This window comes from Phycodurus eques, chromosome 12 (genome assembly GCF_024500275.1).
Source record: "Phycodurus eques isolate BA_2022a chromosome 12, UOR_Pequ_1.1, whole genome shotgun sequence".
Classification (NCBI taxonomy): Eukaryota; Metazoa; Chordata; class Actinopteri; order Syngnathiformes; family Syngnathidae; genus Phycodurus; species Phycodurus eques.
Window position 1 is genome coordinate 8,180,175 of NC_084536.1, and position 23,775 is coordinate 8,203,949.

General features: G+C 42.2%; 2 protein-coding genes across 15 annotated transcripts in view; both read left to right on the plus strand.

Annotated features, from left to right (window-relative positions):
* The first annotated feature begins 110 nt into the window (after window positions 1-110).
* Window positions 111-8,305, plus strand: arl5a (ADP-ribosylation factor-like 5A). The gene is made up of 6 exons (XM_061691857.1): window positions 111-430; window positions 1,262-1,322; window positions 2,087-2,234; window positions 6,583-6,666; window positions 6,749-6,900; window positions 7,953-8,305. The coding sequence occupies exons 1-6, from the start codon at window positions 385-387 to the stop codon at window positions 7,999-8,001; spliced, it is 540 nt and encodes a 179-aa protein (XP_061547841.1). The 5' UTR covers window positions 111-384; the 3' UTR covers window positions 8,002-8,305.
* A 5,598-nt stretch (window positions 8,306-13,903) lies between these two features.
* neb (nebulin) overlaps window positions 13,904-23,775 on the plus strand; it is a 96,951-nt gene continuing 87,079 nt past the window's right edge. For all 14 annotated transcript variants that reach the window (XM_061691308.1, XM_061691298.1, XM_061691301.1 and 11 more), the window contains exons 1-9: window positions 13,904-13,972; window positions 14,421-14,509; window positions 14,581-14,733; window positions 20,882-20,956; window positions 21,781-21,888; window positions 21,988-22,095; window positions 23,214-23,318; window positions 23,405-23,509; window positions 23,597-23,701. In XM_061691308.1, coding sequence (XP_061547292.1) covers window positions 14,602-14,733; window positions 20,882-20,956; window positions 21,781-21,888; window positions 21,988-22,095; window positions 23,214-23,318; window positions 23,405-23,509; window positions 23,597-23,701 — 738 coding nt within the window. In that variant the 5' untranslated portion in view covers window positions 13,904-13,972; window positions 14,421-14,509; window positions 14,581-14,601. The remainder of the gene's footprint in view (window positions 13,973-14,420; window positions 14,510-14,580; window positions 14,734-20,881; window positions 20,957-21,780; window positions 21,889-21,987; window positions 22,096-23,213; window positions 23,319-23,404; window positions 23,510-23,596; window positions 23,702-23,775) is intronic.

The window sequence follows — 23,775 nt, forward strand, 5'->3', positions numbered from 1 at the left end:
CCCCCGGACCTTGAGTTTGACGGCTTTGGTGTGCACTCAAATGATTGACATCTCATTTTTGCGTGCACAATGCAGCGGGCGCTTCCCATTGCGCATGCGCAAAACTGACAGCTAACCAGCTGACACCTTGCTAAATTAGCCACCACGCTAGCACCGCACTGCCGCTCCCTTTTCACCAAATAATACATTTTTACCCTTAAAACCCCCCTCCTACGTGTCCGACACAGACGGTAGGGAGCTTATGAACACGCTTTATGGCGTTAAATCGGGCATGGCGCTTGCGTTTAGACGCGTTGATAGCTAATTAGCATTTAGGCTAGCCGGCTAGCGAGTTCGCTAGGGAACTTCCAAGTTTTGCGAGGCGCCGCAGCTGCTTTTCCAGCCATGGGAATACTTTTCACTAAGTTATGGAGACTGTTTAACCATCAAGGTAAGAACAATTACGGCGTTTCAAGACGGAAGCGACGTGATGCTAACAGGCCCGAGCTAAAACACACAGACACACACACACAATCACAATTTTCCTATCGGCCGTCATTGGCCAGTTTGTAGATTATCGATTACTGACAGGAGGGATATTGAATTATTCAAGAAGTCGTTAGTAAACCTGTGAAAAATGACCATTAATTCCAGAATGTCCAATTTTATATTTTATTATTTCATAGGATAGGAAATAATAATTAATTAGTCAGCAATATTGTGAGAATAAAGTCAAAATATTATAAGGAAAAAGTATATTTTTTGTGTGATTGAAAAACTATGTAATGAGAAAATTGTTGGTGTATTATGCGAATAATGTCAAAACAACGTGGAAACCGTGGTCGTTTTTGTAATTTTTGTGTTTAAGGAAAAAAAGATGTTAATAAAATGCCACAATATTACAAGACCAAAATAGTAATTTTGTCATTTTTGAAAAGGCGTAATGTTTCAAGAAAAACAAAAACGTGAGTAAAAAGTAGTGATCGTTGTGATTTTTACAAATTAGTTTATCAGAATAACGTTAGTATCGCAAGGAAATAGTTGTCTTTATTAATGTCTTTAATTTTTATAACTTCTTTTATGAGGAAAAAAAAGGTGTAGTGTGAGGATAAAGTTATAAAATTATAAGACTTTTTTGTGATTCAAAAGAAAATAATTTTACTGGAAAAAAATATGTGAGAATAACAAAATACTACAATGGAGAACAAATGCCTAAGTTTAATTGGAACATGATGTAACATTCTCTGCGAAGGCTGTAATCGGTGTCGTCTTTGTCTTCCAGAGCACAAAGTCATCATTGTCGGCTTGGACAACGCGGGCAAGACCACCATTCTTTACCAGTTGTGAGTAGTTTTTCCTTGAGCATCTCTAGTATGAATTGCCCTTGCAGCAGTTTTTGCCTATCCTTGTGAAAATGAATGGATTTTAGGGGCGTTTTAGGATTTAGTGCGAAAAAGAAAAAACAGCCCCTGACACCAGTTTCACCGGTCAACACAAAATGGGGTGGACAAGTCCAGCATAACAGGACATACGAAAAAAATCTCCGGGACCCATGCCCAAAATTAAACAGGAAGTTGGCGATTTTGGTTTGAAAAAGCCATTTTGGTCTTAATTCCAGGGCTCGTACTTTATCAGAATGAAGAAAAAAAATAAATCAGCCCCCGGCACATCAGTTTCACCAATCGACACAAAATTAGGTAGACATGTCTGTCATAACAACATGCACGAAAAATTCTCAAGGACCCATGGCCGGTATTGAATAGAACGTCTGCCTTTTTGGTTAGAAGAAGGTATTTTAGGTCGAACCAGGCTTGTACACAGCTATAAAATTAGTTTAAAAAAAAAAAAAATAATAAAAATAGCCATGACACTAATTTTGCCAATTGACACAAGATTTGGTGGACATGTCTAGCTTATCAGGACACACGAAAAAGTCTCAAGGACCCATGGCCGGAACTGAACAGGAAGTTAACCATTTTGATTTGAAGATTGTGAACCAACGCCATGCTTGTACACTATTTGAAAGTTAGAATTTTTTTTTTTTAAACTCAGCCATGGACACAAGTTTCACCGATCACATTGATGTTTTTCATTGTTTTTGTCATAGCTCCATGAATGAGGTGGTGCATACGTCACCCACCATCGGCAGCAACGTAGAGGAGATTGTGGTTAACAACACGCACTTCCTCATGTGGGACATCGGCGGCCAGGAGTCACTGAGGTCCTCGTGGAACACCTACTACACTAACACAGAGGTAGAAACGCATGCTTTTTTTAGCCAGTCAAAAGCCAGAATACACAAGAAACCACCTCCATACCTTAATGTAGTGAGAATTTTAGGCATACATAATTCAGCTAAGTGTTCTCTTATAGCATAAAAAAGTTAAACATTGAAAAAGCAAAATGACGTAGAATTGGAGCATCATGAGCCAGTAAAAGATCCTTCCATTTTTGTGCCATCAACATTTAAAAAAAATTTTTTCAAAGATTTTTATGCTTCTTACAAACGTGTGTTGAAGGGAGGACGAGGAGTGGATAGGTGAGGACAATGTCAAAGCTAATTACTAAGCTATCGTTACAAGCAGTTGCAAAACCTCGAACTAAGTAATTTGGTGAAACAATGCACTTGTCACAAAGGTCTGGCTCGAGCGGCGTTTTCGCGGAGTGACCGACTTTGAACAACAAAATAGCTTTTGAATTTTGAACTGAACTTTGAACTAGTTCGTGTAGAAAATAAACTTTCTCAACACTGATCCTGTATTATTTCACATGTTAATATACAGTATATTGCAGGTTTACAAAATATCTCAATGTCATTTGTTTCTAATATCATGCAGCCCTAATTGATGGTTGATCACTGTTTGCATGTAAAAAGGGTTAAAATACCCCAAACACACATACTATTGTACACACTATTATATGCAGTAGTGGTGTCATGACAACAACATTCTGACTTCGATACCACGGCAAAAATCTAAAAATCAATTAAATTAATTAATTAAAGACTAAATTGTCCGTACGTGCGAATGGTTGTTTGTTTATGTGTGCCCTGCGATTAGCTGGCAACCATTTCAGGGTGTGCCCTGCCTCTCACCCAGAATCAGCTGGGATAGGCTCCAGCACGCCCGTGACCCTAGTGAGGAGAAGCGGCTCAGAAAGTGGATGGATGGATGAATTCAAGTACATCCTTTTTAAGAACAATTAACTTTGAACTCTAATTCTAAGAACAATGAACACTCACATTGTAATGGAGAACAAATATGTGCGAATTTTTGTTTGTTTATGTGTGCCCGGTGATTAGCTGGCAACCATTTCAGGGTGTGCCCTGCCTCTCACCCAGAATCAGCTGGGATAGGCTCCAGTATGCCCGCGACCCTACTAAGGTTAAGCGTTACGGCAAATGGATGGATGGATGGATAGATCAATGCGTGCGTCATCATATATTTTATATGACAAATATGTGTGTGTTTGTATGTATATAAAATTGTACATCTAAATACAGTATATGTATGATATATACAGTCATGATAAAATATTAGACCACCCTTGTTTCTTCAATTTCTTGTTTAATATACCTGATACCACGAAAGGCATTTTACCCGAAGAATACAAAAGCTTAATTGTATTATTATATATAATTTAGCTTCTTGCCAAGAAAACCATGGAAAATGGCTAGAGCTAGATATCAGCTCTTATAATTTCATACTCATCATTATATTTGTCCAAACAAACGTACCTTTAGTTGCAGGTGGCATAAAAAATGAACAAGAAGCTCAAGAAACAAGGGGTCTAAAATTGTATCCATGACTATACAGTTATCAATTATTTCTATTCCTATAAGTACTTTACTCATACTTAACATACTCATACTACTTGCTGGTACCACTGACTTTCGTGTGCATCGAATGCAGAGTTTCCCGAAGAGCACAGGAGAATCCACTGCATATAACTGACTTTGCTCACATAATGAAGCCGTGTGAGCTTGCAGCTCTGCGGTTACGTTCCGGTGGCTAACGCGTGCTAACATGTCGGCAGGAGGCAGGAGCTAGTCAGCAGTTTGAAGGCATTTCATTCTCCCGGCTCCCACACAGTCGCACGTACGCAACTTGCTGGAAGACAGGCAGTCATTGGCTGACTTTCGGCTTTTGGGATACTGGCCTTTCAGACACCGTATGAATTGAGTGCTGTCGTGCAAGTTTTATTTATTTATTTCTTTTATTTTATTTTATTTTTTTAAACTACCGGTACTACAAAAAAATGGTACCATGCCATTTTTGACGTAAAAATACCTCAATATGGTAGTGGAATCGGTACTTGGTGCAACACTACAATGCAGGGATGCACAGAAGTGGTGCGCAGGTGTGTGCAGGAGCACTGAAAAGATTAAAAACGCACCCGGTTGAAGTGTGTCAGTGCGGTCTCGTGTACCAAGCATTTTGCAGTCTTTTTTTTTTTTTTTTTAATATAAAGCACAGCGGTATACATGGGGCTTGAGTAGAGTTGTTCCACGAACAACTCCTTCAAGGGAATGAAAATGAATGAATGAACAAATCTTGTATCTTAATATGTTAAGGTTGGAACGGTTAACAAAATGCACGGTTTTCGGTTCGCTACGCATGGACTCTTAGGAAAATCAATTGTCATATGTAGTTAGGTTAAAACGGAAAGGATAGCTTAAGTGAAAACCCACTATTTACCCACTGTATAAACAAACCATTCGCACTCACAGTCACACCTACGGGCAATTTAGTCTTCAGTTAACCTACTATGCATGTTTTTGGACTGTGGGAGGAAACCGGAGTATTTATGCTAATAGAATGTTTACACTAAGCAAATTACAGATAAAATTGCAGGAAGCTTAATAATGTTTACATGTAATTGTTTTGTGCATTTATACATTTTAATTATTTGATTTATAATGACAGTCCATCCAGCTACGTAGTTGGTGGTAACGTCACGTGCGTGATTCCCCTAATCTACAAACGACACCACTTGTATTAACCTTCCCCAAGTATGTCTAGATGTTAACGTGCAAATGTATGCTGATGATGCTGTTATTTTAAACCCATGCAAAAAATAAAGAACAGGCTGTAACCAAGGTGACATCTGCAGTGAGCAAGGTGTCACACTGGTTAGCTGATTACTTTTAATGTAAGCAAAACACACATTAGATTACCCACATACACGTACACATCTCAAAGGATGCTTGGTCTATGCTGTCAATGTCAGGAGGACCAGAGCATCCACTAGAGTTGACTGGGCACTACAGTCCAGGAAAACTTACTTTGGTCAGTCTGCTTTCTCGGTTAAAGCTGTGGGAAAGTGGAACTCTATACCTGCAAATATCAGAGACTCTGGGAGCTTTGTAGTGTTTAAAACCAACCTCAAACTGGCTTTGATCAGCTCAAAATTGTCATCACCAATGATTGCCTTGTATTTATTACAATTCTCAAACCATTATTTATCATGCTGCTATGCTATTACTTACATTTAGTGTACTGATTTTATTCAGTGTGTCACAATGATTGAATTTTATACACTGCGATGATTTTATATTCTGTAATTGTTGTGGTGTTTTTTATTTTGTTCCCCCCCCCCAACAGATGCAATTAGCTTTTCGCTAGCTCTGGTCCAATTTTATTTGTGCATTGTTCCTGTAAAAATGAATGAATGAGTCCGTAAATAAATAATTTCTCACCACCCAAAGACACTTTACATACATGTAAAGAGACGAATAAAGAAAAAAACAAAACCTTTAGCCTCGGCGGCTGCAGCGTGGGCAGCAAAGAAGTCGTCTTCTCTCTGCGGGAGTAGCGACGGTTGCTAGCAGGCTCAAGGAAGCAGCGGTCCCAGGAACCACACCGAGAGATGTGAAAGTAGCTTGCCTGGGTTCCACCGCAATACGAGCGCTCGCTGGCGATATTGTTAGCGAGGCGTCCTGGACTAATATTTCCCTATAAATCCCCTTTCACTTTCTTGCATTTTTAACATGCCATCTTCTTCCACTCTGCATAATTACACAGCCTTGTTTACTTTCACCATGGATACTGCTTGTCCAGAATGGCCGCCACATCCCAAATTGCAATGCAGTTCCCAAAGCATACAGTACTGTATGCGAAAAGGCATATTTCCACAGTAATTTGGTAGCAAACACACCGTGCTAGTTCTTCATAGTAAACTGTGTTTTGATGCATTTCTACATTGAACATAATTAATTTTTAACCATTCACCCATTAAAATAAAGTAGATATAATTTTGTTCTGGGGCTGTAACAGATTAATTACATTGAAAAAAATAATAAAAGGGAAACCATAATGTTTTGTTTCGTGAACAGTGTTGGAACAGGTTCAATTCGTCAACAAAGATTCCACTGTACTTATTTTTAAATTTGTCCACCAGAGGGTAATATTTCCCCCATTCGAAACCTGCAGCAGCGTTTCACCCTTTTTACTGTTTTCTGCAACGGTGCCTCATTTCTGAACTAATTCTATTTGTGTTTTTCACTATTTTTGCTGGATAATGGTGTGTGTATAAAAATGGTTTAAAATAACGCAAATCTGAATATTTGAATATCCTTAAGGGTTCATGTTGTGTGTGTTGCAGTTTGTGATCGTGGTGGTGGACAGCACCGACCGGGAAAGAATTTCAGTGACCAAAGAAGAGCTCTATAGGATGCTGGCGCATGAAGTAAGAGACAACACATGCAGACAGACATATTTTGCAATATCATGTATGATGTGTTATAATTAGTAATTGATATTTGGTATAGGATCTGAGGAAGGCTGGGCTCCTGGTGTTCGCCAATAAGCAGGACGTGAAGGGCTGCATGTCGATGGCCGACATCTCGCACAGCCTGCAGCTCACCGCCATCAAAGACCACCAGTGGCACATCCAAGCCTGCTGTGCCCTCACCGGAGAGGGGTGAGGGACATGCTAACAGCATGCTAACAAGCCACGTGTGATTCAAGTCGAGCATGTTTGCTTTTACAACAATAATGATGATAATATTGCATACCACTTAAATAGCACATTTCAAGGCACGCTAAAGATGGTTTACAATTGCACGAATTATTCATTCACTCCACACTCACACCCTCCTAAGCTACTTGTATAGCCACAGCTGCCCCAGGGCAGTCTGGCGGAAGCGTGGCTGCCATTCTGCACCTCCGGCCACCAACAACCATACAACCACATTCATTCATGTGGGTTAAGTGAATGTTGCCCAGCAACATGAAATTTGATCGGCACAATTATCATGAGTAGACAACCACAAAAAAACCTCAAGAACCCAAGTCCCAAAAAGACATAGGAAGGGAGTCTGCCATTTTAATTTGAAGCAAAAATCTTAGCTTCATTTTGGCCATTTTCAGCAAACTTGTTTTTTTTTTTTTTTAAATGTATTTTTTTTATATTCAACCCCTAAAGCCAGTTTCACTGAGCAGCATGACATTTGGTGGACATGTCGATCATGAGTAGCCCTTACAGAAAAGTCTCAAGAAGCCATGCCGATTCATGACATTATAATTTGGCGTGACCATTTTCAGCTCATTTAGGCCATTTCCCGAGGTCCTACCAATCTTGAAAAGTCTACCCCTGAAGCTAGTTTCACATAGCAATGGTTGACAATGTGTATCATGAGTAGACCCACAAAAAGTTTGAAGAAGCCATGCCTAAAAAGACACAGAAAGTCTGCCATTTTGCTTTGAAATTGTCATTTTAGGGTTCGGACATTTACAGCGTTTTTTTTTCTTTGTAAATGTTTTGTAAAATCAGGCCCTGAAGCCAGTCTTACTTAGCATCATAAAATGTGGTATAAGTGTATCATGAGTTGACCCACAAAATAATCTCAAGAACTAAAGTCTTACCGTTTTGATTCAACGCGTCACTTATAGACTCAAATTGTCAATTTCCAGGCTATCTAATCTTAGAATGGAAATAATGACGACACCTCTTTTGTTTATTTTCTCCTCCAGCTTGTGTCAGGGGCTCGAGTGGATGATGTCACGGTTGCGTGTCAGATGATGGCCTCTTAACCTTCATGTATCCTCGCTCCAGGACTCAGATGATGAGGAGGAGGAGGCTTGGCTTGAGCATTTTTCCCCAATCAAGCTTTTTTGAGGACCTTCTTATGTCTTGTGTGATAATTTATTGGACCGAAGACTTTATTTAAAGTGCACGTTTTTTTTTCTTTCAACAAGATGAAGGTCCTCTTGTGCAGTCCCCACGGGCTTGAAGCAGTATTACCGGACCAGGGACGATGCTTCCGGTCCAGTATTGTTTTAACACTGTGCCTGTAGCAACATGGACGCTTGGTGTGATGATGACGAAGAGGGGATGGGGGTGGGACTGGTGGGGGTTTAATCACACGACGTAACCCCTGGAGATAAATTCAGTCATTAAATGTTTTTATCTGTCGATCTCATGTGTGACTACTGAGGGTTTTGTTGATCAATGAGGCCATCATAATCCACATTTGATGTATTTTCATGTCTGCCTTTGAGGTGGGTACCGACAGGCGGGCAAGCGGTACGTGAACAGAAGGAAAACCTGGACTCTGGATGTGGGCTTAATGAGTTTTTTTTCATAATGTTGCAGAAGCGGACCAGAACGGGTCTAAATCAGCCATGCCTGAAAAGAAACAGACAACACACAACTGGCATTTTACATTGAAGTGGTCATTTTATGCTTGTTTTGGTCATTTCCAGGGGTCCTCTGAATCTTTTAAAAATCCAGCCCCTGAAGTTGGTTTCACTAAGCAACATGAAATTTGGTAGGCATGTCTATCACGAGTAGACCCAGAAAAAGTCTCAAGTAGCTATGCCTGAAAATACAGGAAGATGGCCATTTCCGTTTCAATCGACCATTATTGGCTGATTTTGGTCATTTCCAGGTTTCTTTTGTTATCTTTTGAAAATGTAACCCTCGAGGCCAGTTGGACTTTTCAATATGAAATTTGGTAAGCATGCATAATTACCCATCATGACCATTCCTGAGAAGACAGGAAGTCTGCCATTTGATTTGAGATGGCGACGTGTGTAGACGCAGCCACCCGGCCCGCACCCACTCCTCTTTAGTTAAAAGCCACATATTGAGAAGGACTTAGATCCAGCCCGGAACAACACTGGACCGAATGGACCCTGTAAGGGTTCGACTCGTTCCCGGAGAGAATACGCTGGCGAGAACGGATCGAGAGGGCAAAGGTGCCGGCATCAGAGCTAAGCTCGCCGCGACTCCACCTGAACCAGCAATTCCACTGGGACATTAATAACAGAGACACTCCAGGATTTGAATGCATTACACATACTCATCCCTGTCCTTTTAATGCACCACATACGCCACGTACACCCATCTCTTGGGGGAATGCGTGGGGGGTTCTTGGTTAGGCAGTAGTACCTGGCAGTTGTTCAACCGGCCTCACGACCCTCATCCTGCATGCTTCCCCTCCTGACCTCGTCCTGTCCTCTCTTGTCCTGTCTTTCCCTCACAGGGTGTAGCACTACTGCCACATACAACACTCATATCTAATGTGTCATTGTTCTAGGGATATAGTGATTGACTTTCCTCATCTTGTTCACAGTTAGTGCTTTGTCTTTTGTTGTCTTCTTTTGTACCTCCCCTTTAGAAACCTTATTCTGTTCGACTGATCGACTCTGATTCTCAATAAATATCCACTAAAATACCAAGAAACCACAGGGGCAACTTAAAAAGTCCACTGTGACACAGTAAAATTGTTCTGGCATAAAAGGGATACAGATCCTTTGACCTAACAGGTGAACAGGACAAAAATTAATAACAGAGACCTGGCTACATAAAAATATCCAGAACCTAGCTGTGGCGCTAAAAGGATGCACAATCTTCTGGGCGGATTGAACGTCAGACCCTGGTAAGAGGAGGAGAGGGGATGTGTGCGTCTGTTAATAACTGGTGCGTAGATACTGCCATTATTGAGAGACATTGGTGCCCACACCTTTCTATCTGCCAAGGGAGATCACTCAAGTGTTTGTAGTTGCTGTGTATGTCCACCTGCGAGCTAATGCTAATGTAGCTATGAGTAGGCTGCATGACAGCATCAGAACAAACACACAACATTTTTGGGTGATTTTTACAAGAAAGTGGTCATCAAAACAATTGGGAAGGGCAAAACATTAGACCAGGTCTATGCTCAAATCTATGGAGCCTACAAAGCCCACCCATAACTCCATCTTAGACATTCAGACCATATCTCTGTTTCAGGTCTAAGCCACAGCACACTCCAGTGGAGTGCTGGACTGAGGAGGCCACACTAGTCTTGCAGGACTCTTTTGAGGACGCTACACACCCTCTATACTGTCATGCATCAGTTTCTGTATGGACAACATAACAGCAAGGAAACTGGTGAAAGTATTCCCCAACCAAAAACCCACCAATATCAGAGCACTACTATAGGGCAGGGATGCAATACTGAGTTCAGGCGACATGTAGGCCTACAGGAAGGCTAGAGTGAACCTGACTTGAGGCATCAGGGCTACCAAGGCAAAGTACAGAGAGCAGATAGAAGCCAAATCAGGGAAAACAATCACTGCTTTATGTGGAAAGGTATCCAAACCATTACAAACAATGCAGCAACAGGCCCTCCCCCACTGACACTTCTCGACCGGACCAGCTTTTCTCCCGCTTTGAAGAAGACAGCAGGCAGGGGACACACAGATGAGACCATGAGCGCATGAGCAGCCCCCCATTATCATTATCCAACAATACCAGCTATTGCAAGTCCTTGGTGGCATCGACAACAGCAAAGAAACACGGTGGCACAGAGTACCAGGGAGGGCGTGCTGAAATCATATTTACCAACATCTTCAACCGTGTGCTCCAGCATGCCACATTCCCCACCTGCCTAAAAACTGCAACCGTAATCCCGGTGTCCAAATCCTTTGCACTCACGGCTGAATGATTTATCGGCCTGTGTGACACCGGTGATTATGCAATGTATAGCGAGACTGGTGCTACAACATATCAACACCAATATCCCACCTGGCTTTAACCAACATCAGTTCACCTATAGGGCCAACAGATCCACAGATGATGCCATCTCCGTCGCCCTCCACACCGCTCTCAGCCACATTGAAACTCAGTTCCAACACCCTCATCAAATTTGCGGATGATACAACCATTGTAGGGCTGATCAGCAGCATTGACAGCCTGCCTGGTGCAGGGATAACAACCTCAACACCAGGACGATTAAAGAAGTCGCGAGCATGGCAGCAAAGTTTGAAGACTTGGCATAAATCCCGTCCTCTCTACAAGGTCAGAGCCAGAGAACCAAATGCTGCCCCCACAGGCAGATGTATAGCTGCAACAACGCCGCTCCTGACGAGATTATTCTTTTTGGTCCATGAGTCAGCGTAAAGGTCACTTTACAGGTGCCAGCTCCCACAGGCTGCCCAAGTCCGTCACGATTAGTTTACCACCCCAGGCGAGACGTCAGCCTCTCCTCCAGGAGGATGAGCGCGTTGCTATGGAAATGTAACCAATTGTAGCCCAAACAGCACTGACCCATCCCTCCTGTTGTCGCCCCTTCTAATCTGCTTCATCCTGCGCTACTGACATCACCTGCAAAACACTTTTAAAAAAAAAATAACATGAACCGTCATCTGTTTTTGTTTTTGTCCTCTCATCTGTCTCATCAGCTGTTGTGCTCTACTTGGCATCGGCGACCGTTACGTTTTTCCACTGACGCCCAACATACGCACCCACACTACAGTGTCACTCTATTATGATGATGATTATTATTATCATTAATAGTATGATGATGATTAGTATTAACAGTGGTAAAAATGGTATGAAATACCACTTACATACATAAATTAATTTTTACACAGATAACCAAAAAACTCATGATTTGGATAATTCAGCCCTCAAAGTCAGTTTTACTTAGCAACATGAAATTTGGTAGCCATGTCTTTCATGAGGAGACCCACAAAAGTCTTAAAAAGCTGTCCCCGACAACACGCAGGAAGCGTGCTAACAACAGGGGACATTTAGGGTCGTTCTGGCAATTTTCAGGGGTCCTTCGAATTCTTTGAAAATTCAGCCCCTGAAATCAGTTTCACTTAGCAACAGGAAATTTGGTAGCCTTGTCTAGCACAAGTAGACCCACAAAAAACTCTGAAGAAGCCATGCCCTAAAAGACACAGGAAGTCTGCAATTTGGATTTAAAGCAAACATTTCTAGGGTCATTTTGTTTTTTTTTGGGGGGGGGATTCAGCCCATGAAGTCAGTTTTACTTATGAACATGAAATTCGGTAGCCATGTCTATCATTTTTGTCTCTGTAAGATGTTATTACATATTTATCCCAGGAAATTAAATCTGACCACATTTGATCTGGTAAGATCCAAGATGATCCAAGATGATAATTGATTTCACACATGATGTTTGATGAAGCCTTGGAAGAGGGTATTATTATATCTTGTGACATACGTTGGCTCGATGCATCCAACTGATCTATTCCAGACTGGATAGAGGGGGTCCACCTACATGGACTCTCCACTTGGACCTTCACCTTTCTGAGACCTTCGCCACCATCTCCGCCCTGACACCTACTGACAAACGTCACCAAAACTCTCAAAGCATTTGTTAACATCCCAACTAGAAATGTGTCCTAATGTGTGCTCTAATATTGATGTGTATATGGTATCATAACAAAAAAAAAAAAACATCACAAAATCAATGTATAGCTATATGTGTATATGTTTTTGGTGAAAATGTGCTGTGTGACATTTAAACTACAGCCAATCCAGCTTCCACATTCAACACCAATGTAAACACAACATTGAATGTCACGTTTCATGCAGATGTTATCCAGATTCATCCATCCATCCATCCATCCGTCCATTTTCTGAGCCGCTTCTCCTCACTAGGGTCGCGGGCTTGCTGGAGCCTATCTCAGCTATCTTCGGGCGAGAGGCGGGGTACACCCCGAACTGGTTGCCAGCCAATCGCAGGGCACATATAAACAAACGACCATTCACACTCACATTCACACCTACAGGCAATTTAGCGTATCCAATTAACCTACCATGGATGTTTTTGGGATGTGGGAGGAAACCGGAGTGCCCGGAGAAAACCCACACAAGCACGGGGAGAACATGCAAATTCCACGCAGGCGAGGCCGGGATTTGAACACCAGTCCTCAGAACTGTGAGGCAGATGTGCTAACCAGTGGTCCACTGCTACATGATATCGAGAAGCCATTTTTGTATTGAAATTGTGTATTATAGAAATTTGATACATTGCAATAGTGATCGTTTTTGAAGTCATAGCTTATCCAGTTTCAGCAAAATGTGTTGTCCTTTCAAGTCAACTTTAATCTAGATCAGATCCAGATTCCATGTCAAATTTCACTGAACATGTTCGAGACTTTGTCATCAGAATGTGTTGATTATATAAGTTTTTTTGGTTCCAGTTTTCTATTCCAGAAAATGATCCCTGGCCACATTCGATCGGTCATGATCCGAGATGATCGTTATTCACACGTTGATTTCACACGTGATAAATGTTTTTATGAAACCTCGGTGGAGGCTTTTATTATAGCTAGGCTGTGACATAGTTGAGCCCGTGCCTTTCGTCTGACCTAATTCCAGACTGGATCCAGGGGGTTGACCTACACGGATTCTCTACCTGGACTTTCACCAACCTGAGATTTTGGCGACCATCTCCTTAGACCTCTTAACAAAACCCCGAACGTGTTTTGAAAATATCCCGATCCGGAATATTTTTTTTCTCTGCTGATGCATTCGTCCCTACCCCAACAGGTGCTCTTCTCCAAAGGGGATCTCTTTTGGTATATTTAGCATTTGTAACCCGAGTGGCCGCGATTTGCGATTGGCCGCCGGGACCACATGACCACCTGAGTAGAAGTAGCCTCAGCTGAGACTCTGTCAGCCAGCGTTTCTTTGGAGGGACGCTTGGGGGGAGGCTTTGGCGGCTTTTGGGAGACTATTAAAACACTAACCGGTAAGCAACCAAAAACCTGGAGAAAAGTTTGGGGTGTTTCCATCTGGTCTGCATGGCTTTTTACATCCTAATTGGGCCACCTGGAACTGAACCTGACCCAGAACTGAACCTGATCAGGCCTGTGGATGTTGGCGTTTTGTGGCCAAAACTATCAGTTTGTCGTCTGATTTTCATGCCATTTCCCCCAATTGTAATTGAAAATCTTGGTTTGTAGTGCTAAAAAAAGCGAGTCCTATATTTAACCCTTAGCCTCAGAAGGGATGGCATCACAGTTAGCTAGAGCCGGCCGCCCAGTCAGGTGGCGGCATTGGTTTACATGCGAAATAGCTGAGGCTGCAGCTGTCACCAGCCGTCAAATCGGGGAGGCCCACTTTTTGGTAGCAGGCGAGGAGTTACATTTGTGCTGGTGGTCCAGGGTTTATTCGCTCTTAATTTTTTGTGGTTTCAGGGCAAAAAGTTGAATTACAGGAGCTGCGGTCCCTCGTGGATGGCCAGGGACTTACGGACTCAAGAAGACACCGCAGGAATCTTTCTCTGGTACCTTTGCGGCCCTTTAACTATCATCCCCAGTGTCCAAGTCAACGTCTTGAAAGAGCTTGTTTGCGTAGAGCCTCTGAGGCGGTCCCAAGATGGCGCATATTGTGGAGGAGTACGTGGAGGAATGGGTGGAAGAATACGAGGAAGAGCTGGAAGGGGAAGAAGAAGAGGAGGAAGAGGAAGAGGAGGAAGAGGAGGAGGAGGAAGAGGAAGTTTTGGATGCGGTAAGCGTGAAAAACGATGAAATTGTTCGGTTCGGTTTGGTGTGGTGGGCCGTGCCGCCGCATCGGTTCTATAAATAGTGACTTCAGATCAGCGGGATTCGGTTTCAGTGAGACGAGGCTAACTGACTACAATTTAAAAGACTAACAGTTCACGTACTGTATTATCTTTGTTCTACGCACAAATGGCATCAAGAGAGTTATGTTCCAGAAAATTGTCCAAGTTATTTTTTTCAGATCGAAGAAAAAACTTTGCTCGCTGTTTGGCCGTTTGGTAACTTGGCAGTTCTTGTGGTTTTAATCATCACAAGTTGTTTTGAAAATATCGGAATAAACACTTCAACTTCTAAATCCTGCTACACACCTGACAATTTTGTGTCTGTCCCCCGACAAGCAAGAATTTGGCATGATTTACACATGACATAGTACCCGGACTGACCTGTGAGAGGGAGCGCAGGGTATCCCAAGTGCTGGAAAATAGGAAGGAGCTAGGCTTGCCGCTAGCATGGTCCTGATCACATTTGTCGTCTTTCAAAAATATTGCTGTCATCTGGGCTGTGGACGATTTTTTTTAATTGTCCTGTCTGTCCACCAACAATCGAGAGTCTGGTGCCGTTTCAACTCGGTGCAATACTTGGAGTCACCTGTGAGAGGCAGAGCAGGGCATCCAGACTGCCATAAAATAAGAAGAAGCATGAAATAGCTCCTGATCTTTCTTCCTCCTCTTTAGCTATCGTTTCTATGCTAGTGACACATGACATTTTTTTTAATCATAAAAATATTAAACATGTTGTTAATGCTCATGATTGTCGGCCTAACCATTTTGCTATTTTTTTCTTGCCACTCTTCTGATTATTGTCGTAACAATAAAAAAAAGTTCCCGCTTGGTTTTTATTAAATGCTTCCCGTTCATTGGTTGTCGACGCATTCCACATGACATGTTTGGCTTTAAAATATGTTTTTGATGCTTCCAATTGTCGGGCTGACCGTTTTGCGAGCAAAGTGGCGAGGGAAAAAAAAAGTACATTGTGATTGGCTGTTTGTTTGTTACGCTAATGTATTCTCTCGGATTGGCAGTTGTTAGTCTAATTTTAAAAAAAATGCTACGATCATCAGCCCGACTGTCTTAAGAGCAGATCGGCAAGTTAAAATTCACCTCACAGCCCAGGCTTATTTTTTATCGTAAAAAAATACTGAACATTGTTTTTACCTCTAATGATTGTCGGCCTCACCGTTTTATGAGCGGATTGGCGAGAAACAAAGTAAAGATTTTTAGTGCTCCATTATAACCCTACTAAATATGGTTGTAACGATGATTAAAATGTCATCACTGTTCATTGGTAAACCATTTAATCTCTGCTTGTTTATGAGTCACCTTCCTATTGGCTATCATTGCGTTCAACATGAAATAGTTTATCGTAAAAATAAATGTCGTTTTGGGTTTTTTTTTTTTTACACTCATGATTGTCTGCTTGACTATTTCACAAGCAGATCTGTGCAGAGAAAAAGCATGTAGCGATTGGATGTTTCTTATGCTAATATCTTCTTTCTTATTGGCAATTGTTCGGTTTCACGTTACATTAAGTATCGTCAAAATATCAAACATGTTTTTAATGCTTATGCTTCTTGGCCCAACTGTTTTACAAGCAGATATGTGAGGACAAAATGTTTGTTGTGCTAATGTATTCTTCCTGATTGGCAGTAGTTCTGTTCCATATTACATTTTCTATCGTTAAAATATTGAACGGTTATCATTTTAATTTCATCCATTTTTTTTCAATTTTATTTCTATAACGCCAAATCACAACAGAAATGGAGCGGATCAAAGACCACACTCCTCACTCATTAAATGACCAAGCGACAAAAACAAAACTATAAACTGAACCACAAATGAGCAAGCACTAGGTGAACTCTCTCTCGGGAAGAAACCTCAAGCAGACCCAAGACTTAGTGTAGGGCCATCGGTCTACCTCGACCGATGCCCCTACACTAAGTCTGTGGCTAAAAAAAAAGTGGCTAAATATGTGTACAGAGGCACAAAGTGGCCAAGTTGGCAACACTGGATGACAGGCACGCAATGACAGAAAACAGAAAACAGAAACGTATGAAACAACAAGCCAAAATAGAATGCATGTCACCCGAGCGGGCGCCTGCTTTTTCTTTAGAAGAGATTACAATCAATCGAGATTTTTCCTCTCTCCCACTCAAACCTGATTTTTATTTCTTAGAAGAGATCATCACAATTCAGATTCTTTCTTTTTAAGGAGTCAGAATCAAACATGATTTTGTTCTTAGAGGGGATCCAAGTCAATCCAGATTTTGGTTTTTGTCAGAGAAAAGCTGGCAATCAAACCTGGTTTTTGTTTAGCAGTGATCACAGTCAAACCTGATTTGTCTTGGGTCACAATCAATTCTATATAATTACTTAGATGATCTTTGAATCAATTCATGATTTTTTTCATAGAAAGGCTCACAATCAATGATTTTCTTTCTTAGAAGTGGTCATAATCAAACCTGTTGTTTTTGAAGAGTTCACAAGTCATTTTTCTTTTCTGATAAAATCTCAAACGTGTTCTCTGTCAATTGACTGTCTGTCGTCGCACTAGAGCGGCTCCAACTACCGGAGACAAATTCCTTGTGTAGTTTTTTTTTTTTTTTTGGACATACTCGGCAAATATTGATGATTCTGATTCTGAAGAGCTCACCACCTTTTCCTTTCAGCTTTTCCCCTTAGTGTTCGCCACAGCTCGTCATCCTTTTCCATGGAAGCCTATCTCCTGCATCCTCCTCTCGAACACCAACTACCCTCATGTCTTCCCTCACGACATCCATCAACCTTCTCTTTGGTCTTCCTCTCGCTCTCTTGCCTGGCAGCTCCATCTTCATCATCCTTCTACCAATACACTCACTATTTCTCCTCTGGACGTGTCCAAACCATCGAAGTCTGCTCTCTCTAACTTTGTCTCCAAAACATCTAGCCGTGGCTGTCCCTCTGATGAGCTCATTTCTAATTTTATCCAACCTGGTCACTCCTAGAGTGAACCTCAACATCTTCATTTCCGCCACCTCCAGCTCTGCTTCCTGTTGTCTCTTCAGTGCCACTGTCTCTAATCCATACATCATGGCTGGCCTCACTACTGTTTTATAAATGTTGCCCTTCATCCTAGCAGAGACTCTTCTGTCACATAACATACCTGACAGCTTCCTCCACCCGTTCCAACCTGCCTGGACCCGTTTCTTCACTTCCTGACCGCACTCACTATTGCTCTGCACGGTTGACCCCGAGTATTTAAAGTCCTCCACTCTCGCTATCTCGTCTCCCTGTAGCCTCACTCTTCCGCCGCCACCCGTCTCATTCATGTACGTATATTCTGTCTTACTTCGGCTAATCTTCATTCCTCTGCTTTCCAGTGCATGCCTCCATCTTTCTAACTGTTCCTCCAGCTGCTCCCTGCTTTCACTGCAGATCACAATGTCATCTGCAAACATGGTCCACGGGGATTCCAGTCTAACCTAATCTGTCAGCCTATCCATCACCAGTGCAAACAGGAAGGGGCTCAGGGCTGATCCCTGATGCAGTCCCACCTCCACCTTAAACTCCTCTGTCACACCTACAACACACCTCACCACTGTTCTGCTGCCCTCGTACATGTCCTGTATTATTCTAACATACTTTTCTGCCACTCCAGACTTCCGCATGCAGTACCACAGTTCCTCTCTGGAACTCTGTTATACGCTTTCTCTAGATCTACAAAGACACAATGTAGCTCCTTCTGACCTTCTCTGTACCTTTCCATCAACATCCTCAAGGCAAATAATGCATCTGCTGTAGTCTTTCTAGACATGAAACCATACTGTTGCTCGCAAATACTCACTTCTGTCCTGAGTCTAGCCTCCACTACTCTTTCCCATAACTTCATTGTGTGCCCCATCAACTTTATTCCTCTATAGTTCCCACAGCTCTGCACATCACCCTTGTTCTTAAAAATGGGCACCAGCACACTTTTCCTCCATTCCTCAGGCATCTTCTCACGCGCTAGAATTCTATTGAACAACCTGATCAAAAACTCCACAGTCACCTCTCCTAGATGCTTCCATACCTCCACAGGAATGTCATCAGGACCAACTGCCTTTCTATTTTTCATCATCTTTAATGCCTTTCTAACTTCCCCCTTACTAATCATTGCCACTTCCTGGTCCACCACACTTACTCTCCCTTCTCTCTCATTTTCCTCATTCATCAACTCCTCAAAGTATTCTTTCCATCTAGCTAGCACACTGCTGGCACCAGTCAACATATTTCCATCTCTATCCTTAATCACCCGTACCTGCTGCACATCCTTCCCATCTCCCTCTGTCTGGCCAACCTGTATAGATCTTTCTCTTCTTCTTTAGTGTCCAACCTGGCATACATGTCATCATATGCCTCTTGTTTGGCCTCTGCCACCTCGACCTTTGCCCTACGTTGCAGCTCCATGTATTCCTTTCTCCTCTCCTCACTCCTCTGTGTCCCACTTCTTCTTAGCTACCCTCTTTCCTTGTATGATTTCCTGTACTTTGAGGTTCCACCACCAAGTCTCCTTCTTCTCTTGGTTTCACCTCCAAGTCTCCTTCTCTCCTTTCCTGCCAGAAGATACACCAAGTACTCTCCTGCCTGCCTCTCTGATCACCTTGGCTGCAGTGGTCCAGTCTTCTGGAAGCTCCTCCCGTCCACAGAGAGCCTGTCTCACCTCTTCCCGACTCGTCCTGTCTCAGCTTCCACCACATGGTTATCTGCGCTGCCTTTGTCTTCTTAATCTTCCTCCCCACCACCAGAGTCATCTTACACACCACCATCCTTTGCTGTGGAGCCACACTCTCCCCTACCACAACCTTACAGCCGGTAACCTCCTTCAGATTACATCGTCTGCACAAGATGTAATCCACCTGCGTGCTTCTACCTCTGCTCTTGTAGGTCACCCTATGTTCGTGCCTCTTCTGGGGAAAAAAAGGGTTCACTACAGCCATTTGCATCCTTGTTGCAAAGTCTACCACCATCTGTCCCTCCAAGTTGCTTTCCTGGATGCCGTACTTACCCATCACTTCTTCATCACCCCTATTACCTTCACCAACATGTCCATTACAATCTGCACCAATTACGACTCTCTCTCTGTCTGGGATGCTCAGAACTACATCATCTAGCTCCTTCCAGAATTTCTCTTTCACCTCTAGGTCCTACCTGTGGGGCATAGCCACTAATCACATTATACATAACACCCTCAATTTCAAGTTTCCGCCTCATCACTCGATCTGATACTCTTTTCACCTCCAAGACATTCTTAGCCAACTCTTCTTTTAAAATAACCCCGACTCCATTTCTCTTCCCATCTACACCATGGTTTAATAATTTAAACCCTGCCCCTAAACTTCCAGCCTTACTGCCTTTCCACCTGATCTCCTGGACACACAATATATCAACCTTTCTTCTAATCATCATGTCAACCAACTCCCGAGATTTTCCTGTCATCGTCCCCACATTCTGTTGTCGGCTCTGTGCTTTCCTCTTCTCTTTCTGCCTAAGAACCCGCCTCTCCTTCGTCATCGACCCACAGTAGCTGAATTTCCACCGGCGGCCTGCAGGTTAACGGTGCCGGGGGCAGACGTTGTTAACCCGGGCCACGACCGATCCGGTATGGACTTCTTTAGATGAACGGTCAAATTTGTTTGGCAAAGTTTTAAGCCGGATGGCCTTCCTGATGCAACCCTCTGCATTTACCCGGGCTTGGGACTGGCCTACAGTTTGCACTGGCTTGTTCCCCCCATAGGGCTGCATTTCACCATCAACACTAATATTTTTTTACTTAGATGGTTACTATCAATTGTTTTTTTTTCATGAAAAGATATCATAATCAATCATCAATAATTGCTTTGTTTTAGGTCGCCACAAATTCTGATAATTACCTAGAAGAGTTCACAAGAAATCCCTTTTTTTTTTTTCTAAGAAGAGATCTTAGACGAGCTCACATTACAGCACAAAGCAAATGTTGGCGTTGCCTTGCGGACACTGTCGCTGAGTAGGAGTGGACACAAATCACCGCGTTTGCGTTTTTTCTCCCATGTTGACCGAGCACGGCTAGAGTGTGTTGTATGATTTGTGTCATGTGTTGAGCAGACGATGACGACGACGACGACACACGTCACTCCCGAGCACGCTCCTCCTCCTCATCATCATCATCAGGGCCACCAGGTAAAACCAAGAGGACGCCAACCTTTGTCTTTTGCAAGCTCCATGTAAATGTTTGTAGCTGCTAGCTTCAAATTTTTGTTGGACGATGAAATGCAGAACGACCGTGAAATATATTATTTATAAATGTAACATGATTCCCAACGCTGACTTTTTTTTCTTGACAAAGACTTTTTAATCTATAAGATCCAACTTAATTCTCATAAGGTTATGATTGTTTTTCTCGAAAGATGTGACCTCATTCTTAAAATATGGCTTTTTATCACGAAAAATAAGAATTTTTATATGTATAAGATAAGTCAACTTACCCTGGCAATATTAACACTTTTTCTCTCGAAAACAATGTTTCCGCTAAAAAAATTCAATTTATTTATTCTCGAACGAAACAACTTTATTCTTGAAATATGAAAAAGATACACCTTTTTCTCAAAAAACATGACCTTATTCCAAAGAGATTATTACTTTTATTTCTCAAAAATGTATGACTTTTTAATCTACAAAAAAATGTTGACTTAATTCTCATAACGTTTTTAACTTTTTTATTCAACGATGCAACTTTATTCTTTTAATATGATCACTGTTGTTCACAAAAAGATAACACTTTTTCTGCTTGAAAAACAACTTTATTTCCAATGGGAAAAAAATCCGATATCAGGAAACCACAAACCCACCAGATTGTGACTTTGTGCATGTTTTTGTTTTTTGGGGGGTGCTACGATAAAGATGCAAGTGTAAATGCTGAGACCAACGTACATATGTAAACGGGCACAGTGGGTATTTGCGTGACTTGAATTTTTTTTTTTCAATATTTTGCCTTGCTCGTGCAGTCGGGCTTACCTACCAGGAAGGTGGTGAAGAGGCGGAAAGTGGACACATCCAAGTTCATGACCCCTTACCTGGCTCACAGCCAGAAGATGGTGGAGCAGTTTAGCAATGTAAGCTGCTGCCGCCGCCGCTTCCTACTCTTATTCTCGCTCTCACTCATGACTTTTACCGTGTCCCGACTGCCGCTCTTTGTTCCACAAACGATCCAGAACAAATATCGTCAGGCGTACGACAAGTCCAGAGGGAATCCTCCCGCCTTCACCGTGGATACGCCAGAAATGATTCGCATCCGCAAGGCTCAGGAGCAGCTCAGCGAGGTAAAGCAACAAGTGGCACGCGTGTGACAATATGCTTGTTGTTTTTGTTGTTGATGATGATGATGATGTTGCCGAGCAACAACAGCGACCCTATTGCGATCACCCCCAGGTAAAGGTAATCTCCAGCCTTTTAAATTAAAGGTGAAACGACTTCAACAACCAAAAAAAGTCCAGTTGCTTCTTTTCGGATCACCTAATGACAGTTTAAATTGTACTGTAGAAGTTCTTCTGAACATAATTGAGTATTAGAGCCACACTGAAAAGAAGAAAATATTTTGTATGTGTATAGTTGCATTGAGTTTTTTTTAACTGTTATTTTTGGTTGTTTTTTGAGAAAAGAAAGTTTCATATTTACAGAGCAAAACTATATTTATTGGCGAATATAGTCAATTTTAAAAATATAGTGGCATTTACAAGTATTAGTACTTAAAAAAATGCAACGGGGTTAAAATTCACTTAAATTTGAAATGTTTTTTCTCATTAAATAATGTTAATCTAGCAATATGACTGTTTATCCCAACATTTTGTTTTACTTTTTGTCCTGGAAATATCCGATTTGATTGATTATTTATTTATTTATTTATGTATTTATATCTGTATCTAAAAATATATATATATTTTATTTTGAAAAATATTTTGTCTTTCGAATAATTGTATAATCACGTGTTGTATTATTATCTTTTTTTTTGTCTTTCCCATGTGTCTCTAATACTCACTACAATCGGTCCAATCGGGCCACTCAGAACTCGAGTGGGTTAACGCCATTTGTGTCAATTTCAAGTGAATTGCAGAAATGAATAGAGCAAAGGCCCATGTGTCTAAATCAAAGTTTAGTTCCAAATTTGACATAAAGTATAAGGGGCAGCCCATTACTGCACTTTTTTTGCTCGAGTGCCAGTTCATCTGCATATTAGGGGAAGTGAATGTTATTCAACTTTCATGAAATATGAATAGATTTGACGGTTAGACCATTAGATCATTATTGCACAAAATTTTCAGTTGGGCAGCATGCTTAAAACCTTGAATCGGGTTCCTGAAAAATGGCAAAAATGCAGTTAGCCCGCTGTAGTTCTCATTGTTTTGGACTAAATCCAGTGTTGATATGAACTGTCGCGCAGATCAAATACCGCATGGAGGGCAACAAGTCCAAGACGGGCAGCATGTACGACGGCGAGGCGCGGGAGATCGCCCACGTCAAGCAGGTGTCAGAGCTCATCAGTAAGGTGAGTCGTGTGACCCTAAATCACCGAAAGCGTGACGAATGAACCGCCAATCGCCGTCTTTGGCCCGCTCGCCCGCGTATGCGCAGGTCCTGTACCGGCAGAAGTGGGACGAGACCAAGGACAAGTACCTGCTGCCCCCGGATGCTCCCGAACTGGTTTTGGCTGTCAAGAACGCCGCCAACTGCAGCAAAGTGAGCCTTTTTGGTTGTCAGTTAGGCAATTAATTGTCGCACCTCTCGTGGCTTTTACTGACACGAAGCTGTATTGTCATTGTGCAGAAATTGTACACGGAGGATTGGGACGAGGAGAAGAGCATGTTCTGCCCGTACAGCGACAGCCCTGAACTGCGTCGGGTGGCCAAGGCTCAGGAGGTGCTCAGTGACGTAAGTTTGCGTCGTCAATGCTACCCGCGTGGGCGAGTTGTTTTTGCTCACATTCGTACCGTGCGCTGCCTTCA